The 20,263-nt window shown below is 39.8% G+C and overlaps 1 protein-coding gene across 3 annotated transcripts in view; it reads right to left on the minus strand.

Annotated features, from left to right (window-relative positions):
- Positions 1-783: 783 nt before the first annotated feature.
- Positions 784-20,263, minus strand: part of neurl1b (neuralized E3 ubiquitin protein ligase 1B) — a 71,179-nt gene continuing 51,699 nt past the window's right edge. For all 3 annotated transcript variants that reach the window (XM_078550698.1, XM_078550694.1, XM_078550697.1), the window contains exons 4-5: positions 18,724-18,849; positions 784-8,831 (exon numbers count right to left, since the gene is read on the minus strand). In XM_078550698.1, coding sequence (XP_078406824.1) covers positions 8,587-8,831; positions 18,724-18,849 — 371 coding nt within the window. In that variant the 3' untranslated portion in view covers positions 784-8,586. The remainder of the gene's footprint in view (positions 8,832-18,723; positions 18,850-20,263) is intronic.

Here is a 20,263-nt window from a genome sequence, read left to right on the forward strand (position 1 = left end):
CACAGGGACTGCAGCGGTTCAAGAAGGCAGCTCACCACCACCTTCTCAAGGGCAATAAATGCTGGCTTAGACAGCGACGCCCAATCCCGTAAAAGTGAATAAAAAAAGTTAGAGAAAGTATTTGTGAAGTCAAGTAAAAGGCTACATTTGTGTTTTCTTGAAGTCTTAAATAAAGGAATTGCTCTATAATTTGGATAATTTCCCTTTTCATAGAATGAAGCATTACTCAGTTTAGATTCTCTGTCATTCCAATAATGGGCATGAAAGTGAATAGGATTGTTCAATGTGCATCATTTACGAACACCTCATCCAATTTGTTATGCGGGGCAATTGAGCCACTTATCAGTGACAAAATGCAATTTTTTTCATCTATACTGGAACAGTGAGAGTTTTTACTTGTGTTTTGTACATGTGTTTTAAGACAATTTAATTATAATTCACAGCTCATACCATTTTGGAAACAAACACTGAACACAATGTAGCCTGATCTTAAAGGGCTACAATACTGGTGAGAATAAGAAAATGTCATTGTTAACTTTTTAAAAAATCACTAATTAAGGGAGGGAGATTGGATGCAGAAGATGCAGAGATTTCACATGCAGCTACTGCTTAATAAGGGGCCATACCTTGTTAGTTATATTCTCTGTGTCAGTACATTGAATCCAAATCAGGTGAAAACTGAACTTTTACTACAACGGATTTTTAAAATAATGTCTGTAACGATAAATCAACCAGACTGGTCCTAACCTTAAAGGGACTGTAACACTTAGAGAGAACCTCAGGTAGGCAGAAAGCAGCAATTTATTATGAATTGGTTAAGATATAACACACAAACTAAATGCCACAGAATAGGTCTCAAAAAGACTTTATAAGCCTGGTCATGTGAGCAACATGGGAAGCATTTGGTCACAGAACAAAGGAATGTTACAATTATGCAACTGTTTACAACAGCATCAAAACTGCATTTTTTTAATCTTAAAAACCCCAGTATACATAGTGAAGCAGTCTACTATGAAGCTTTACAGTATGTATTTATTAAGAACCAGAGTCAACAAAGTGTTTTGAGGCAAATAATTTACAAAAAGCAACATAAACATAATTTTTGCAGTGTTTTCATAAAATTAATCTGCAAAGATAAGGGGTGAGGGAAAGAACTTGTATCTGATATTTTTCTTGAAGAGACATTGCCATTTCCTTTTCATTTAATTCCTTAAGTTTTTAAATTTCAAAAGGAACTCAATTTTCATTAATCAAGATATAATTTCATGCTAACTCTTGTTTGATTTTGAATTAGTACAAATCTTAGCTTTTTGGATTCAGTTCAGCAAATAAAATTAGAATTAAAGGCTCATTACATCCCATTAAAGGGAATATCCATACATTTTGCTCTTTCGTAGTTAACAAGTGACTTCTTACATGCATTAACAGAAACAAAGTATCTCCCTCAGTTCCTATATAAACAATATGCTCAGATAGTGGGCACCATTTTAATCTTAACTTGGTGCAATGACAGTGCAAATATGTGGGTAAATCTAGTCGACTTCGATCAATTGAGATTTTAAGGTGCTCAAAACCCGCATGTAAATTATTGCTTTGCATGGTCCAACCTACTGCATGCAAACAAACATTGGCCATTAGTAGTGCTAAGCAGGGTAAAGAACTGTCTCTATACCAAAATTCATCTAATTATTTTCACCCTATACCCATCCAACTTTTTGCAGTATTTTTCTTTCTATATACATGTAAAAGACCGGTACCTACACTCGGAGTATTTACTAATGCTAACCACACTTCAGGAAATAGAACTTTTCCACAGATGATAATGCAAAATGTTGATGCACGATGCAAAATCTTCACTGCACCAGCAGGAGGAGATTAAAATTGGGACCATTATCCTTTGAGCCTACATAAGACAGATGCTAAAACTGCTAACAAATCAAACTAATGCCAGTGACTGATTTCTTTTACTAGTTTACAAGGTTTCTGAAAACAGGCACAACCCAAGAAAGACCAATGCAGATAGTGGAAATGCAGTGCAAACCTTGTGGAGATTGAGAACATAACTGTAGCTTAAAAAGGCCTAAAAATAATCCAATCAATCCCTCAACCAATTCTTTTACACTTTATTGGAGCTTATAATATTACACCCTATATGAAGTGCACCTTGTTAAAAGATGACAGCAGAATTTCAAAAGTCAGTCATTGTCATCTTTATTTGTAGGCCTGTACAAGGTTTCACTGCAACAGTTTTCCAGAATTTACATGGAACAATTGTTTTTTTCTCATCGTAACACATTAATCTGAGGAAAGATGAACAAGCACAACCTGAAAGCATAGCTTCCTTGAAGTAAAACTAATCATGTAATTATTAACATATGACCAGTATTGATTAAAATGGAATTATTGTGCAACAGTGTTAGCATGTCTAAAGTGACAAGGTTAACTCCTCTTTGGTCGTTTCTTAAAAGGGTTGTAAAATGTTGAGTGTCACACTCGTACAATAACATGGCAAAGTAAAGATAACACTCATTAAAACAATACATCAATTAAGGGTGACCTGTCTGCTCTCCCTAGAAAGTGCACGCTAGCCAGTCACAGCTGATTTTTGACTATACCACTCAATATATTAAATCTAGTATCTTAATTCTTAGATCTTCCTCAAGGAAGAGTTTCAAGCAAAAAGTTACAAACTGAGTTTGCATCAGAAAATTTTTAACCCAGTTTATGAAAAAGCAAGAATAGTTAAAAGTGTCACTTCTCTAAAGGGTTACAGAAAAGCATTACCTTCTAGTGATAATGAGCTATGCAGACAAGGAAGATCCCAAGCTGATCCCTGATACATACTAGCCTCTGTAGGGCAGCAATAACAATGTTAGAATTAACCTCAGTGCCCCAGAATAGGGAGCTGAAATGGAGGCCAGATGTCCAATCCTAATTGCTCCCCGGAAAATACACAAGGGCAGGTTTGGCGAAATGTCAGGATTGGGCTTAGCTGCAATGCTTTAATGATCACATAGCCTGGCACTCGTTCATTAGGCTCACACTGTATGAGGACAGTCATTTGAGTGATGATGTTAAGAATGGAACAGTACAGGAGAAGTTGGAAGAAAATTGGAGTGAAGAATAAAGGGTAGTCACAGCTTTTTACAAGTGAAATCTACAGGAAAGCAGATACTCAATGCCAGAGACTTAAACACATAGGGCAGAATTTTGCCGTCGGCAAGCAGGGGGCGGGGCCCGCATGCCGACGCGTAAAATTACGCGGGATGACGTCGGGCAGAACGCCCGACATCATCCCGCCCCATTTAAATTTTCAGGAAGGCGGGGGCACAGCAAAATCAATTGAGGCCATTGACAGGATCATTTAAACAATTAAAGGACCTGCCCGTCCAACCTTAAGGTGGGATGAGGTTTCATGCAGTGTTCCAAAAAGTTTAATAAAGTTTTACTGTAATTTATGAACATGTCCCATGTCCTGAGGGGTACATGTTAGGGAATTTTTTTTTTTCTATTTTTAATCTTTTTAGAAGTGTAAGCGATCTCCCTGAGGCTGCACTTAGCCTCAGGGAGATGTGCGTTCTTTCATGCGCATGTGCAAAAGAGTGCACTCTCGCTTTTGGGGAATTCCCCCCGCCCCCGCATAGCGCTTCCCGCCGGACGTCTCGCTGGGTGGGCTTTAATTGGCTCGCCCACGTAAATTGGCGGCGGGGCCCACTTCTCCGGCGGGGATCGTCTTCCTGCCCGCCAGAGATTGGGTCGGGCCGCCCGCCCGGCAGGCAGAAAATTCTGCCCATAGGCTGAAATTTTACTCCTTCCTGTGGGGAAGGATGGTGGTGGGGGACATTCATAAAATTGGAAGCCATACTAGTGGTGTCATCTGGAGTGTCTACCCACCCATGCTGCAATTTTATCAGGGAGGTCTTGGCAGCCCATTTGTCTGTGGGCCACTTAAGGGCTCCTCAAGCTGCTGTAGGGATATTGGGATTTATCTAGGCCAGAAGAGGTCGACGCCACTCACCAGATTGCCAGGGAAAACCTGGTGAGACTTGGTGCCGATCTGGGGGTGGGGTGGTGGGGAGGGGCCGGGCAGTGCCTCCCTGATGGGAACCCCATGACCATCAGAGCACCCCCGCTTCAAGGTGCGAACAGCCCCTTGCCATTTCCAACCATATGAACCACCACCCCCCCACCACCACCCTTCACTGAGTTCTACCAGTCTAGCCCCTGTGAGATCCCAGACTCACTTGACATCAGGGCTCCATCACTGAATGGCTTTTTCTCAGCCTCGCTGCAGTCCCAGCAGTGCCCAATGCTCCTGGTGGCTCTGCTGAGACATGAGCACTGCCATCCCTCCCATTAGCTGACAGCTCTCTGAGACAGGGCTGCTTTCTGTCGAGGGATGGACATTCTGCCTCAAACCAATAAAAGACCCTTGGCCGTTCTGACGGCAATGGGGCGAGGCTGCCAAACGGACATGGGCTTGCTGATGACTTTTACGTGAGAGGGTGGAACCACCACCCCAAGGGTAAAATTCAGCCCATAATAAGACCAACAGTTCAGTACGGTGCTGAGGGAGTGCCATCTTTCAGATGAGGTGTTAAACCAAGATCCAATTTTCCTTCTCAGGTCGACGTAAAATATCCCATGGCACTATTTGAAAAACAAGAGAATTCTTCTAGTGTCCTAGCCAATATATAGCTCTCTAACAGCAGTATCAAAGACAGGTGATCTGGTCATTTATCTCATTGCTCTATGTGAAACCTTGCTCTCCACAAATTAACACGTTTCCCGACATTACAACTATTACTACATTTCTAAATACTTCATAGTTTGTGAAGCACTTTGGGACATCCTGAGCTTGTGAGGGGGCTATTTAAATGCATTTTCTGTCTTTAATTCTTTAAAAGCAAATAAAAACAATGAACACATCATCCATATGGTGCTGATGTCACCACAGTATTCTCTGTTTCTTGACTTTCTATCAATGTCCATTGTTTATAGTGAACCCAAATTACTGGGGCAAGATTTTACTGCATTTTCCAGTGTACCAACACTGAGATATACTTCTCTGCTACATACTTTTAGGCAGGGCCTTTCTTTGTGTTGAATGTAGACTTCCCCATGCACAGGGATAAGATAACTGACATTTAATACAACTCATTAAGCCTCCTTCATCAGCACCTTCCAAACCTGTGACCTCTACCATCTAGAAGGATAATGAATGCATGGGAATACCACCAGCTGCAAATTCCCCTCCAACTCAGCATCCAGACTTGGAACTATATCATCTTCACTATTCCTTCCCTGTAGCCCTTCCTAACAGCACTGTGGGTGTACACACACCACAGGGACTGCAGCAGTTCAAGGAGGCAACTCACCACCACCTTCTCAAGGGCAATTAGGAATGGACAACAAAGCTGTCCTTGCTGGGGATGCTCACATCTTATGAATGCACATAAAGAAAGATTCCTTTGCTTATTGGCAAATGCTGACAAGCCAAAACTCTGAGATGTGGGATGCAATCTTGTGCCCTCCCCCATGGTGAGTTTGATGGAGGTGGGATTTAATCAGGCAGCAAAGTGGCAGGCGTGAATAGTGTCACCTTCTCGCCTCCACCTTGATTAAGTCCAGGGCAGGAAGGCCCGTGGATGGCCTTCCCGCCTTGATGTCACCTCATTCTTCTGCCACTGGTATTAACCCAGCGATGGGTGGGGGGACTCGCCATGCAGAGAGCATGGCAAGCAAACCCTGGTGTATTTGCTTGCGGGCTACCAGGAGTGTCCCTCATTCAAAGGCATTCAGTGCATGATCGAGAGACCTGGCATCAAGAAGAGGGGGACCTGCAAGCCATTCCCCTGCCCTTGCTGCTGACTCCCCTGCCCAACCCATCCTTGCAACCCTCCCTCCTGCCATCATTCACCTCTGACCTGGGATCCAGTGATGATTCTAGGCCTCAGCTTGGTATTATACTGGCAGCAGCCACCGTCTTCCTGCCATTCAACAGAGCTGCCAGCCTCTAATTGACCAGCAGCTCTTGACAGGTGGGAATTCCTCCCCTGGGGTTGTTGATCCCGGGGGAAGGCCCACCACTGGCCTGTTAAGTGCCTGATTGGCACACGATGTGGCAGGCCTCCCCGAAAAGAGGCAATGGGTGGATCTTGCTGTATCTCCAGCCAGCAGCTGAGACCCCCACCATCTCCACAGGTTCCTGCCTGTGGGAACTTTACACAGGTGGATACATTGGGGGACAGAATTAGTTGCTTTACAATCTGAATGGTCTATGTACATACATAAATAAGCAGAGACTTTAATGAAAAGATATACTGCACCTGAACTGTGAAACACCTATGATAATTACAAAGTTAAAATTAATAATTGATGGATAAAGGGTGCTGGGATGGAACAGAGGAATTATAAAGTGAGAAGAAAACAAAATGAAATGAAACTAGCTATGAGTATTGAGTCAATTTAATTACGTATTTAAATCCTGATTTCAATTTGATAAATTATTCAAAGATTTATTGGATACTTGTTCATATCTCCTTAAAGAATGTGTTACCAAATGTTGTAACCAGCTAGTTAAAGAAGAGTTTTGCCAGTTCTGAATAGCAGACCAGTTAAGCCTCAGTAAAAGAGATTCTCACCTTTTCATTTCATGTTTAGGTCTCATTTCCTCTTTTGTAACTGATCCACTAATCTTTTCATTCACAGTGCAAGCACACAAGCACACAGAAACACAAACCTTGGACAACAGAAAACATTTAAATTAAGTGCAAAAAACCCCAAAATTATAATGTTTACACTATATACCGCAGGCAAAATTTGTACAAAGTGTCGGTTGAAGTTTGTGGTATGCGCCATCATCTTCAATATTGAAACAATACACTAACGAAACTAGATACTATTTTTGTACAAAGTCAGCAAATTAGGCAAGATATTAAATATATTTGTGTTAGATACCATTTTCACTCCACTATCAAAAGGAAAATATTTTAGTGGTTGTCATGTGAGTCCTATAAAACTACTTTGCCATTAGTCAGTGAATCTATAATAGTGGCAGTCAAAGTTCACGGGGAATCAGAAAAAAGTGCATCACCTTCCTTTGTAAGGCACCTGTAGCTTTGAATCACCACAGAAAATATCCAGCATAAAACTTCTTACTTGTTAAAGTCATATTAAAGTTGCAATATCTCTTTGCTGGCATGTTAGCCGAGACTGTGAAACGTATGAATCAATTGAATATTTGCTTAATGGAACCAGGCTTCCCTTGGTGCCTCTCTCCCAAATTATTATTTTCCCTCCTTATTTTAATTGTTAAGGACCCTTCTCATTTTCTTCCATATCATGGAATGAACTCTTCCATGTCCTGACTAATGGATTTCTGGGAGGCAGACCTCCATCAGGTACGGCAAATAGAGAATCTCAATTCCTTCTTGCAAAGAGCCACAACTGTAGGAACAGCCAGGAATGAACAAAAAAAATAATGAATTGATCTCATCAGCCAGAAAAAAAGGGCAATTTCTAAACAGATAATAAAGCAAAAATGTTTTTAAAAAAGAAAAAGAAAAACTGGGTTATGGTAATTGTTACACCATTTAGATTTCATAGTTAAACTTGAGTTTTTTTGCCAAAAAGGGATACTACAACTTTAGTCATTATTAAACTCATCAGGCTCCCCAATTCCTTCAGTAAAAGTTGCTGCTTGATGTTTTAGAAAATTTAAACAAAATAACTCTCAATTTGGGGGTCCATCACCACTGGTGAGCTATCAATTTTGGCATGCACGTAAGCATCCACAACACAGCACAATTAGATATTAATTAATCTGTTAGAAATGTATACATTCTCTCCAGATTAAATTTAAAATGTAGTTTGAAGGCATTTAGGATGTTTTAATTGATTGTGGCAATTTAGATCTTTCTAAATAACTTTGCAGGCTGATGTGCGTGAAGCAGATCCATAAGAAGCAGGTCAGTCTTTGTGGAGAACGTGCAGAAAAATCCATTGTCGACCTTTGCAGACCAACTGTTTGCGGAAAATAACCTGCTATAATTAGTCATTAGGGATATTGTGGTCATGAGATATAGTGAGAATTACGACAAAATACATTCCTTTCTCAAATTATTTGGTCTGTGTTAATGATCAATACTTTTTTTGTCTTGTAGCAATCACAGAACAGAAAAGCAAATCAGATAAATATTGCTCTTTACTTGAACTGTTTAATCTTAGCTAGGTCAATTAATCTGTGTTCAGTTTGGCTGCTAGATGGTGTTCAAATCTCTCCACTTGAGCGAAAATTGTTGGTCAATCATGGAGTGGCACTGTTTCTACAGATGGAAATGTGTGCAGCCATCCCACTTTCCTGTCTGCAGCTAACTATAGGCAACAGGAATAGGGACAGAAAGGGGGAAGACAAATTAGAGAAAGAGAAATTAAGTTGAAAGACAAAGAATATAGCAACACTGTGTGAAGATATATAACTGAAATCAAAGTGAGCAATAGAAGCTTTCCCTATCTATAAAAATTCTACACTTTTTAAAAACTATAGTGTGGATTGAGGAATAGTCTTTTTAGGGACCAAATATCTCATGGACGGTATATCTTAATGACATCCTTTATAACTCGCCTGCAGATGGGGCAGCAGGCATTGATCTGTTTCTTCAGCTTAAGACCACAGTCATAGCAGAGACACATATGTCCACAGGTGTAAATAACGGTGTCGACTTCACTGTCGAAGCAGACGGCGCACTCTCCATTTTTGCTATTCTGGGGTTCAGGCGGAGAGAAAGATGGGGAGAACTGAGGGCTCAGTGGAGAGCTGGGTGCAGTCACTGTGGGAAACATAAAAAACATCAATTGATACCCCAAAACATCAGATAACAAAATAGCACTGAATAGCATATATCTTGAGTACGCAATGTATGATGCAAAACAAAAGAGAGTTTGTAAAGGTTTATGACAACAGCAAGAAATTATGTTCTCATTGGCATTATAAATAGGCATTAAGATTTGTCTTGAAACTCTTCCATTTTATACAACTGTGGCATATAGTCTTACATTTCTAAAACAGGAGAGTGTTGACAGAGTACACTTTAAAAGTGAAAATAACCTGTCATATTTTTTACATTGTTTCAACCCTTAGTAATTTGTTAATATAAAAATTCCTTTATATATTACAAATAAATGAGTTAAGTTGCCTCATTCTACCAAATGAATGTTTTAAAATTCTGATATATGCAGCTGACTTAAAATACTTTGTGACTGTCGCCACATCTGTGGTTGTCTAGTTATGGCTTTTGTTTTGGGGCTGTGCATAGTTCCATTTTGAGACTGTTCATGCCAATTTACCTTGACAACACTGCAAATATTATCCTTAACATGGAATGCTGTGAATATTTATGGAAGATAATACACACTACTAATTGCCAATAAATAAAGGAAGAAATGAACAAAAGCCAGTTAGTGCAAGAACCTGCCCTGTAAGTTTAAGTCAACATGCAGTACCTGTTCATAATTCATTTTGCTACATTATTGTAATAGGTTTAAGGAAGCATGTTACAGTGTGAGTTAATCTTTTCAATTGCCTACAACTAATTTTTGAGAACTAACTTCTATTAGAATCCACTTGGAAGGGCTAATGGCATGAACGGACAAAAAGGATTGAAAAAATAATTGATAAGATGCAATAATTTGTAACTTATCACAGAATCACAGAATGGATACAGCACAGAAGGCCATTCAGCCCATTGTGCCTGTGTCGGTACTATACCTGGAGCAATATACCTGGTGCCACTCACTGAACTGCTCCCTGTAGCTCTGCACGATCTCTCTTTTCAGATAATAATCCAATTCCCTTTTGAATGCCTTGATTGAACCTCCATCCATTACACCCCCAGGCAGTGCATTCCAGATCCCAACCACTTGCTGCGTGAAAAATATTTTCCTCAGGTTTCCATTGTTTCTTTTGCCAAATACCTTAAATCTGTGCCCTCTTGTTTGTGATGGGACCAGTTTTCTTCATCTAACCCTGTCCAGACCCCTCATGATTTTGTTTACCTCTATCAAAACTCCTCTCAACCGTCTCTCTCCAAGGAAGACAGTTCCAACTTCTCCTTATAGAATGCATGCTTGAAATGAACATATCTGGAACATGCCGAACATCTGTATATTTTAATTTGCTCACTGGACTAATAAAGGTTGTCCTATCAATTATGCTGGCTTACATAAAAGGGAATCCAGAAGTTTTCTATGAGCATGTAAATAGTAAAAGGGAAGTAAAAAGAGAAAGGATGGGGGCAATTAGAGACCAAAAAGGAGAGCTCTGCAGGTAGGCAGCGAGCATGGCTGAGGTACCAAATGAATACTTTGCATCTGCCTTTCCCAAGGAAGAAGATGCTACCAAAGTCAAAGTGAATGAGGTGTTAACATATGAACACGGAGCAGGAGTAAGCCATTCGGCAGCTCAAACCTGCTCCGCCATTTAATAAGATCATGGCTGATCTGATAGTAGCCTCAAATCTACATCCTACCTACCGCCGATAACCTATCATCCTCTTGCTTATCAAGAATCTATCCACCTCTGCCTTAAAAATATTCAAAGACTCTGCTTGCACCGCCTTTTCAGGAAGAGAGTTCCAAAGACTCACAACCCTCTGTGAGAAAAAATTTCGCCTCATCTCCGTTTTGAATGGACGACCCCTTACTTTTAAACATGACCCCTAGTTCTAAATTCTCCCACAAGACAGAACTTTCTCTCCACATCTAGTTTATCAAGACCCCTCAGGATCTTATATGTTTCAATCAATCGCCTCTTACTCTTCTAAACTCCAGTGGATACAAGCTTAAGCTAATGAAGATACTGTATGGCTTAAAAATTAATAAAGAGGAGGTACTAGAAAGGTTGGCTGAACTTAAAGTTAATAGGTCATTAGAACTAGGTAGGATGCATCCCTGGATGCTGAGGGAAGTAAGGGTGGAAATTACAGAAGTACTGGCCACAATCTTCCAGTGCTCCTTAGATATGGGGGTGGTGCCACAGGATTTGAGAATCGCAAATGTTGCAACATTATTCAGAAAAGGGTGCAAGGATAAGCCCAGCAAACACAGACCAATCAGTTTAACCTTGGTGCTGGGAAAACTTTGAGAAACGATAATCAGGGACAATATTAACAATTACTTTGACAAGTGTGTATCAATTAAGGGAAGGCAGCATGGATTTGTTAAAGGCAAATCATGTTTAGTTAATTTGATTCAGTTTATTGGTGTGATAACAGAGCGGGTTGATGAGGGTAATGTGGTTGATGTGCATATGGATTTGCAAAAGGTGTTTGAAAGTGCCACATAATAGACTTGCAAAATTGAAATCCATAGAATGAAAGGGATAATGGCAGGATGGATACAAAATTGGCTAAATGACAGGAGTCAGAGATTAGTGGTGAGTGACTGTTTTTCAGTTGTAGGAAGGTATACACTGGTATATTCCAGGGCCAGAATCTTCGGGTTGGCGCACGGGGGCGGGCCCTGCTTGCCGACGCGTAAAATGACGCGTGGTGATGTTGGGTGTGCGTCCCGATGTCACCGCACATCATTCAGGTCCTCAGTTCAGTGGCAATGCATCTGAGCCAGCTGCACACCCGCCAAACTGTCAAAGGCCTATTAAGGCCATTTAAACAACAATTAAAATAATTAACTGAGCTGCCCATCCAACCTTAAGGTTGGCGGGCAGGTGAAGGGCCCAGGCAGCTTTTGCAATTGTCATGAAACCTCATTCACGGACGAGATGAGGTTTCATGAAAGTTTTTAAAGTTTAATAAGAATTTTTAATGAAATTCATCGACATGTCCCAGTTCATGTGACGCTGTCACATGATGGGACATGCCTTAAAATTTTTATTTTCCTCCATTAAAATTTTTAAAATTGAAACCAATCTCCCTGACGCAGCTCTGTGCCTCAGGGAGATTTCTGCGCTTTTTCTCACGCAAGCCCCGACTCTTCCTCCTCCCCCTGCCCTCACAGGGAGCGTGGCACGCTGGGCAGGCCTTAATTGGCCCGCCCACGTAAAATGGCGTCTATGTGCCCGCTCCGGCCCAACCCCCCCGACGGGGAAAACATTCTCCCCCAGGTGTCAGTACTAGGACCACTGCAGTTCTTGATATATATTAATGACATGGCCTTGTGCATTTGATAGAGGTGTTCAAAATCATAAGAGGTCTGGACAGAGTAGGTACAGAGAAATTGCTCCTGTTAACAGAAAGCTCCAGAGCTAGAGGACACAGATTTAAAATGATTTGCAAAAGAACCAAAGGTGACATAAGGAGAAACTTGTTTAAACAGTGAATGGTTATGATCTGTAATGCATTGCCTGGAAGGGTGGTGGAGGCAGATTCAATTGTGGCTTTCAAAAGGGAATTAGATAAGCATCTGAAGGGAAAACATTTACAGGGCTACGGGAAGGGTAGGGGAAGTAAGACTAGATAAATTGCTCTTGCATAGTGGCAGCACTGGCTCGATGAGCTGAGTAGCTTCCTTTGGTGCTGTAACCATTCCATGATTCTGTGAAACAAATAAACGCAAAATACTGCAGATGCTGGAAATCAGAAATAAAACAGAATGTGCTGAAAATACTCAGCAGGTCTGATAGCATCTGTGGAGAGAGAAAGAGAGATAATATTTTGAGTTGAAGCGTTCCGAATAAGTCATATCCGATGTGATCTGCTGAGTACTTCCAGCACTTCCTGTTTTTATTTCAGCTTAATCAAGTCTTCCATAATGATTGAGAAACTTTAGCAGAAGCCAAAAAGATGAATGCTACAGCCTCTTGTATTCTGTCAGATTCCCTCCCAAAATATTGAAATATTTTGTAAATAACATATCATTCTACTACCCAAGAATAAAACAAGTTGAGTAGAAGAACATATCAGTGTGCAAAAGCTCATGCATTACTTTATTTTATGAATGGCAACCATTGCAGATGTTCATTGAGGGGCTTTGCCTCAGATAGAAGGCACACTAATTCTCTGATACAGAAAGTTAGACAGAACAAAGGGAGAAAGAAAGAAAATGTACGTGTTGTACAAAATAATGTGGTGCACACATACAAGGCCAGCAATGTCCTATATGAACACTGGTATTTCACTCATGATAAATCATTTTTCTACATTTAGCAGCAACTCTTCTCTGGCTATACCATTTGAGAAGTTAACCCTGCAGCATCACACTTAGGAGGGATGGGCCTGGGAAGCACGGAGGTTTGAGTCAGTCTGGGTAGCTCAAGTACTTCATCACAGCTGAATAAAGAAGCAGAATTTCAGTTCAGCTGGCTCATCTGGACACTGGATTTTAAAATGAGCTAAGAAAATAAGACAGAAATATTTTCCAAGCACTGCTGAGAACTTTGACTGATTTGTAGTCAGTCACATTGCTCGATTTGTAAGTGCACTGACTCATTACTTTCTTGTTCTTCGATCCACTGTAACATTCTGTTTCATTAACTATAGTATGCAATAGGTTTAAAGTGACGAAATGTAACCATTATCATCCCTGCCAGAGAAAACACTAAAACCCACAGTTGGGATTACTTTCTCGTAAAGATTATATAAAGTGCATCCATCCTAATTCAGTAAGACAGAGACTCTTCTAAAAATAACGGGCATTAAAGGCTGACATGACAACAAAGAAAATGCATTGCAGACTGTCCTTCAGATGGCGCTCATGCCTCTTCCCTCCATCATTCAATGAACTCCTCCTAATCTGCCATCCTTCAGGAAATTCACTTTGGCGTTATTCTAATTTGTTGTAAAATTCCCATGACATCGAGCATGTCCTTTGGCCTCAGTGTCTATTTCTGTTTAAATAAAGAATCATCTATGAACCTTATACATGATATTGTAAAATACAGCAGGACTCTCCAGTTGTACAAATATAGGTTTCCTTTCTCTGCTGAATCAAGACTTGTCTACAGAAGAATCGTGCTTATACACAATTTTAATCTTTTCTGTTAGCAATGTCAGTTGCCAATGATAAATATTGTGAAACTGAACGGCTGTCCTTAAGTGGTTTCAGTTAGAAATGGCAGATTTCCTGTAGCTTGGGGTTCTTTTAATGCTAACCCGCACTTGACCTACTTTTGTTACAGCACATATATGGCAAACAGTAAGATGCATTTAAGATTTATATTGTGGTTCTACCTGGTCAAACATACAAAACTTTGGTCTGGAATATTTCTGCTTTGGGCTGTTACAAATTGGCATTTTTTTCTCTTCCCACAAACTTTGCTGACTGAAGCAGTGCGCATAAGAATTTTGGAAGTCAAATCTATTAAAAAAATATAGAAATGTAGTGGATTTTGGCTAGTACTATTGTACTACCAATTTGTTACTGAATTCACCCAATTTCAAAGTCTAAGTCAGTAATACAACTGAATGATGTACAGATTGGTCAGGAATCAATCTCTTTTGGCCAAAAATGGAAAACTTGAAAGCACTTTTATACCACTTTGGCTAAACACAATTTCTGCAGGCAATATAAAGGAACTGAACTTCAATTAAGAGTCTGACATCCCACTCCCCCAAGAATCAAGACACTGCAGCCAATTATGAGATGAATTTGAAGTGTATGTGCTGATTTAGAGTGGCACAGCACATACATAATCATGGGTGTCGAAGCATGTGCAATGATATTCTGAGTTTTGTGCTCGGTGTGAGTGAAATACCAGCTGTATGAATGCCCTGTGTTGAAGCTCTTTCTGATTACCATAACAACACAAGCGTTTGCCACAAGATCCTAACAATAAGCTAAGGATATTACAGCAGATTTTGGGGTCAGCTTTGGCATTTTAGAGGAGGCTGTTGCGTCTGATATCCCCTCAATATCAATACTCAACAGTAATACAAGTGACTGATCTTTAACTAGTACTTAGTATTACTTCAAGCGCATGCACAGTTTGTATTGTATTTGGCTAATGACCTTCCAACAGAACTTGGAAAATTTAAGATTCAGTAAATTTTAAGCCAGTGAAAAGGGGCAGCGCGGGGAAAAGCAGAAAAGTCAGTGATGAGTTGGAAGGCAAGAGAGATTAAGCAACAACAGCGTCCATGGTGCAAGGCCAAGGCGAACAAAGGGAGCAATGGAACAAGTGAAGAAACAAAAGCTGAGTCTAGAGGAAATAAAAATCAAAATTGCTGGAAATGTTCAGCAGGTTAGGCAGCATCTATGGAGAGAGAAACAGAGCTCACATTTCAGGTCCATTACCTTTCATCAGAACATATTCTGCTTCAGTATCTGTCTTTTTATTTAAATTTCCAGCATCTAAAGTATTTTGTTTTTGTATATGTGTTGACAGGAGGTGTGAAGCATCATGAATAGCTGCCGTTCAAATGCAAAAAACAAAAGGAAAAAGAGAGAAAAAAAACAAAACCAGCTGGTTGTCTTGTTCTCTCTTGGTCTCCCTTTTTTCACCTGCTTTGCTTTTGGACGGCAATTGTTCATCATCTTGCCATTCTCACCTTCTCTAGACACATCTTTTGTTTCTTTACTCATTTCATTTCTATTTTCTTTGGCCTTGCACCATGAGCCTTCTTGTCATTTAACCTCTTCTGCCTTCCACCCTATCAAAGACCTTTGCTTTTGTTATTTTTCCAAAACTCCCCTCCACCACGTCACTCGCATAAAACCTATTTCATTTCTATCTTTTCCCGGGGCATGAGATTCCACCACTCGTTGTGAAAAGACATTTTTTCCTAGCTTATGTCCCCTCTTATTATTGTTTTACCAACCAGTGAAAACAACCTACTGGTTATCTTATAATCCTGAAGACCTCTATCAGAAAGATCATTGACCTGAAACGTTAACTCTGTTTCTCTCTCCACAGGTGCTACCTGACCTGCTGTGGTATTTCTGGCATTTTCTCTTTTTATTTCAGATTTCCAGCGTCTGCAGTATTTCGCTCTTGCCTTGTGTTTGGTTCTTAGCACACTGAGGAATATGAATAGCAAACTAGTATACCATGTTATTTTTTCTTCATTGCTGTTTAGATGTTTTATCAGTTCTGGGTCTCAGTTCTTTGTTCTGCATTCCAGTGAAAAATACAATATTCCTTTGAGAGACATTTAATGCCAGCTGTATTTCAGCATTTCCTGCTATTAGCAACACATGTTTTTTTAAGACTAAGTGGAAGTATTTTCACTTAAAAATATATATATACTGAATCAAAAACAGTCAAAACAAAAAATACTTTAAATACACAGGAAGGCTATAGTATTTTCATTAAAAATAGTTAAAATCAGCTGAAAACAGACAGTGTTATTGCCTTTTTTGAATCACATCCAACATGAATACATTGCCCATTTTTTTGCATTGATTATTAGTGCGGTGGGCGATAATTGCTATACAGTACATGCTAGATAATGGTGATTCATTGGAATGGCTGACAACCACTGCACTGAATAGCATACAAAAACAGGAAGCAAACTGCAAATATGGCCATCAGCCACAGCCATTCCCTAACATATTTTTATCACTGAAACATTTTCTTACAGCATATCATCTTAAAATGTATCTATCTACCTTGTCATTTTTGAATGTAGCTCAGTAAAAATACACAGAGTTCAGCACAGCCCAAAATCAAGGCAAAATTCTATAAAGGAAATGTCCCAAAATATTAAACATTAATAACCAGTAGTAAAGTTGTACCTTACAAATACTTGAAAATTAGATTTATATGGCTGAGAAATTGTTTTTGCCTACTTTGAAGGATTTATGAATGGGAGAATATGTAGATACTAGAATGCTATAGTGCATAATCAGGCCATTTAGCCCATCAATTTTTAAGGCATTTTTCTCTTTCAACCATGTAGTCTAAACCCACTATTCTGCTTCCTCCCATGCTGATATTACTTTTCAATCAACTGTCTAATTCTCCTTTTAAAAAAATTATAGACTCTACTTCAATAGGGTTTGTGGTAGCGAATTCCACATTCTATTTTATAACATTTTATTTCAACAAGGCAGATAGTGTGAACAAGACATTATGAACAGAAAAAAACAGCAAACATTTATCAGTTAGTGGTCCTGATGTAAGCATTTTAAAATCATGAGTTTTCACATTCATGTGACACTGATGTATATTTTCAACAGGCCATTTTATGGAAAGGTAAAGAGACAACATAGTTATGCATAATTGTACAGTAATTTACACGCTTCAGATTCAGACAAGTATGGATTGGGGGCAGCACAGCTGGATAGGGTGTAGAAGCACTTTCCCATCTTTTCTAGAGGTGTTTTAGATTTGATCACTTTTTCTGAAATGCCTGGCAATCAATGGAGCAGTCTTCCTATTGCCATTGTCCCATTTTTTTCTCTGCAGGAGTATGATGTGAGGCTTGTTAGGAGGGACCAGTTGTCAGGAAGAGAGTCCAGAATGTTTGAAACTTGCTCAGTTCCAAATGGAGACCTTGCAGCATATGTCCATGGTGTCTCATCCACAGGTTTGTTGTGGAAGGTTTAAAGATTCGCATTGTGGATGGGGCACATTTCTGCTGCTAGCAGTGAGAATTATGCTGGTCTGTACATCTAAAGTGGTACTTGCACCTCTGGAAAACAGGGCATAAGATTCCACCACCCTTCGTGAAAAGGTATCTTTTCCTAGATTATGTTTCCTCTTATTGTTGTTTTAACAACCAGTGAAAACCCGTTCTGTTGAAGGGTCATGAGGACTCGAAACGTCAGCTCTTTTCTTCTCCACCGATGCTGCCAGACCTGCTGAGTTTTTCCAGGTAATTCTGTTTTTGTTGTGAAAACAACCTGTTGGTTATCTTATAATCCTGAAGACCCCGAACAGGTCACCCCTTATCCTTCTGTAATGTGCCTCAAGTAGCCAGGATTTTCCAGTCCTGCCAAAAGATTCGTTGACTTTGTGTGGGAAATTCTACAGTCTAACTTATCAATGTAATTTAACAAAAAAGACATCCCCTTGCTCTGGAGTCATTTATTACACTCCGATAGACTGCTAGTGCGGTCAGCCAAACTCAGCTGCTGTCTACCCTCTCTCTCTCTCTCTGTGGGGAAGCCATCAGCTTCTGCTTGGCACTAGCTACTGATGGTATGGCTAAGGTCAGAGGTTGCTTGAAATTGTAGGTAAGCAATTACACACTCTATAGTACAGTGGTTTAGAACTTTGCAAACTTTAAATTATTTTTAAAAATAATTTTGGCATGTTCATTAAGATGATGGGAGTTCAGTGCTGGGGCATGGAGCACATTTTCACTTTGACATCCACAGTTCATTTTATCAACCACTTCCCAACCTAAAGTTCCCTCCACTCAGTCCCAACAATGTATCTCAACCTTCAGCTCGAAAATGCTCCTTCTAATTCATCAGTGTGAATTTTAACTTTTCCTCCACTAGTCATCTTTGTGACATTTGAATGTTTCAGCACAAATGTACAGAATGACATTTGCCGCTCTGGATCTGTGCTCGCTGGAAACTGAGTTGAGACCAACCAAACTAATTTTGAATAGGAGCTTACAGCCAGAGCAAAATGAGTTTTGTTCCAACTGTCAGGGCTGGATCTAAACCCAGTCCAAATATAAAATAACACACATGTTCACTCAGTTCCCAATATTACTTAATTAATTCAGACAGCTATATTGAGGAACCATGAGTTTTCAACCACACAGAAAACATAGGTTAGTATTTTGTTGCAAACAATCAAAGTTGTTTCCCTACCTAGTGACGATTCAGATGCAGATGAGGATCTATTAACGCTGAATGCCATGTCAGAGTCACTGTCATAATGGGAACCACTTGGAGAACCTGAAGGAGATACATCGACAGGGCTGGACTGAGACGTACCTGTGGAAGTTATATTAAACCATATTAACTCCAGTTCTAGTCAGTACAAATTTTTGTTGCAGTGCTCAACATGCACAGGAACATTGGTATGATATAAATTTCAGTGCCGATGCACATTGTGTAAATGTTCATTTTCCTATATTGTGACATAATTTGAATTTTGACATAAACAGAATTTTAGATAATGGAAGTAAGTAGATAGAAACCCACATTGAACCTAAACCAGATCAAATGATGTTTAGTGTTCATTGCTAACATAAGCCGAGGGTTGTGGCAGCTCCAAAATTAAACATACTATGGTCTATTTATCTCTCTGTATTGGTCATAATGTAAAGATAATTGGGGCCCATTTTGGCATCAATCCAAGGCTGAGTGCAGAACAGCTAGATGGAAACAATGGCTCTCTCTCTGTCCTAACAATGTGCCTTGACATTCAGCTCAGGGGAATACCCCCAATGCATCAGTTAACATCTATTCTGTACCAGCTGACATCATATTTTGTACTCATCATTAAACAAAATTGAGGTTTGTGACAGCACCAAAAGGAAAACTATGGCTGGGATTTTCCAGCCCCGTCGCGGATGAGGGGGCGTCCCAGCCAGAAGTCCATTGTTTTGGGGTGGGACCGGAGGATCGCGGCGGCGGGTGGGTGTGGAAAATCCCACCCTATGTCTGGCTTTATTTGTAATGTTTGTCCCAAATATATTAGCATCCAACTTTAATGGACTATATCAACAATTTTAGGGACTTTAATTACACAAGCTGACTTAAATATTTTCAACTAAATAATTTTTCAGTTTTACGGTGTCTGACAACATTGGAGGCACCATCATTAAAACTAATGTCCTGTCTCTCTGTCTCCCCATGGGACGATATAGAGCCTAATCATAAAAAATATTTGCATAAAATATTCATGGCACAACGAATGAAATATGAAATCTCTTTAATCTGCCATTAGTATCAGCCACGATTTTATGGTTGCACTCTCACCTCTGAGTCAGAAGGCTATGAGTTCAATTCACAATTCAATGACTTGAGCACAAAATCTAGGCTGCCACTCCAATGCAGCACTGGAGAGTTGGAGGTAACGTCTTTTGGATGAGATGTTAAACAAAGGACCCTTCTGCTCTCTCAGTGGATCAAAAAGATCCTATGGCACTATTTTGAAGAAGAGTAGGGGAGATCTCCCTGGTGTCCTGGCTAGTATTTATCCTTCAACTAACACCTAATGACATGCATAATACATTGTAACTTAGATCTTGAATTAACTTTAAAATAACTTTGTTAAATACTGAATAGGTGCATTCCAAAGTCATGAAATTTATATTTTGAGTACAAACTTTTTATGTCTTGTAGAAATGAGACTCAAATCTTAAATGGCATTGATCATTATTAAAGTGCAGTGTGTGCTCTT

Source organism: Cetorhinus maximus, chromosome 10 (assembly GCF_964194155.1).
Source record: "Cetorhinus maximus chromosome 10, sCetMax3.hap1.1, whole genome shotgun sequence".
Classification (NCBI taxonomy): Eukaryota; Metazoa; Chordata; class Chondrichthyes; order Lamniformes; family Cetorhinidae; genus Cetorhinus; species Cetorhinus maximus.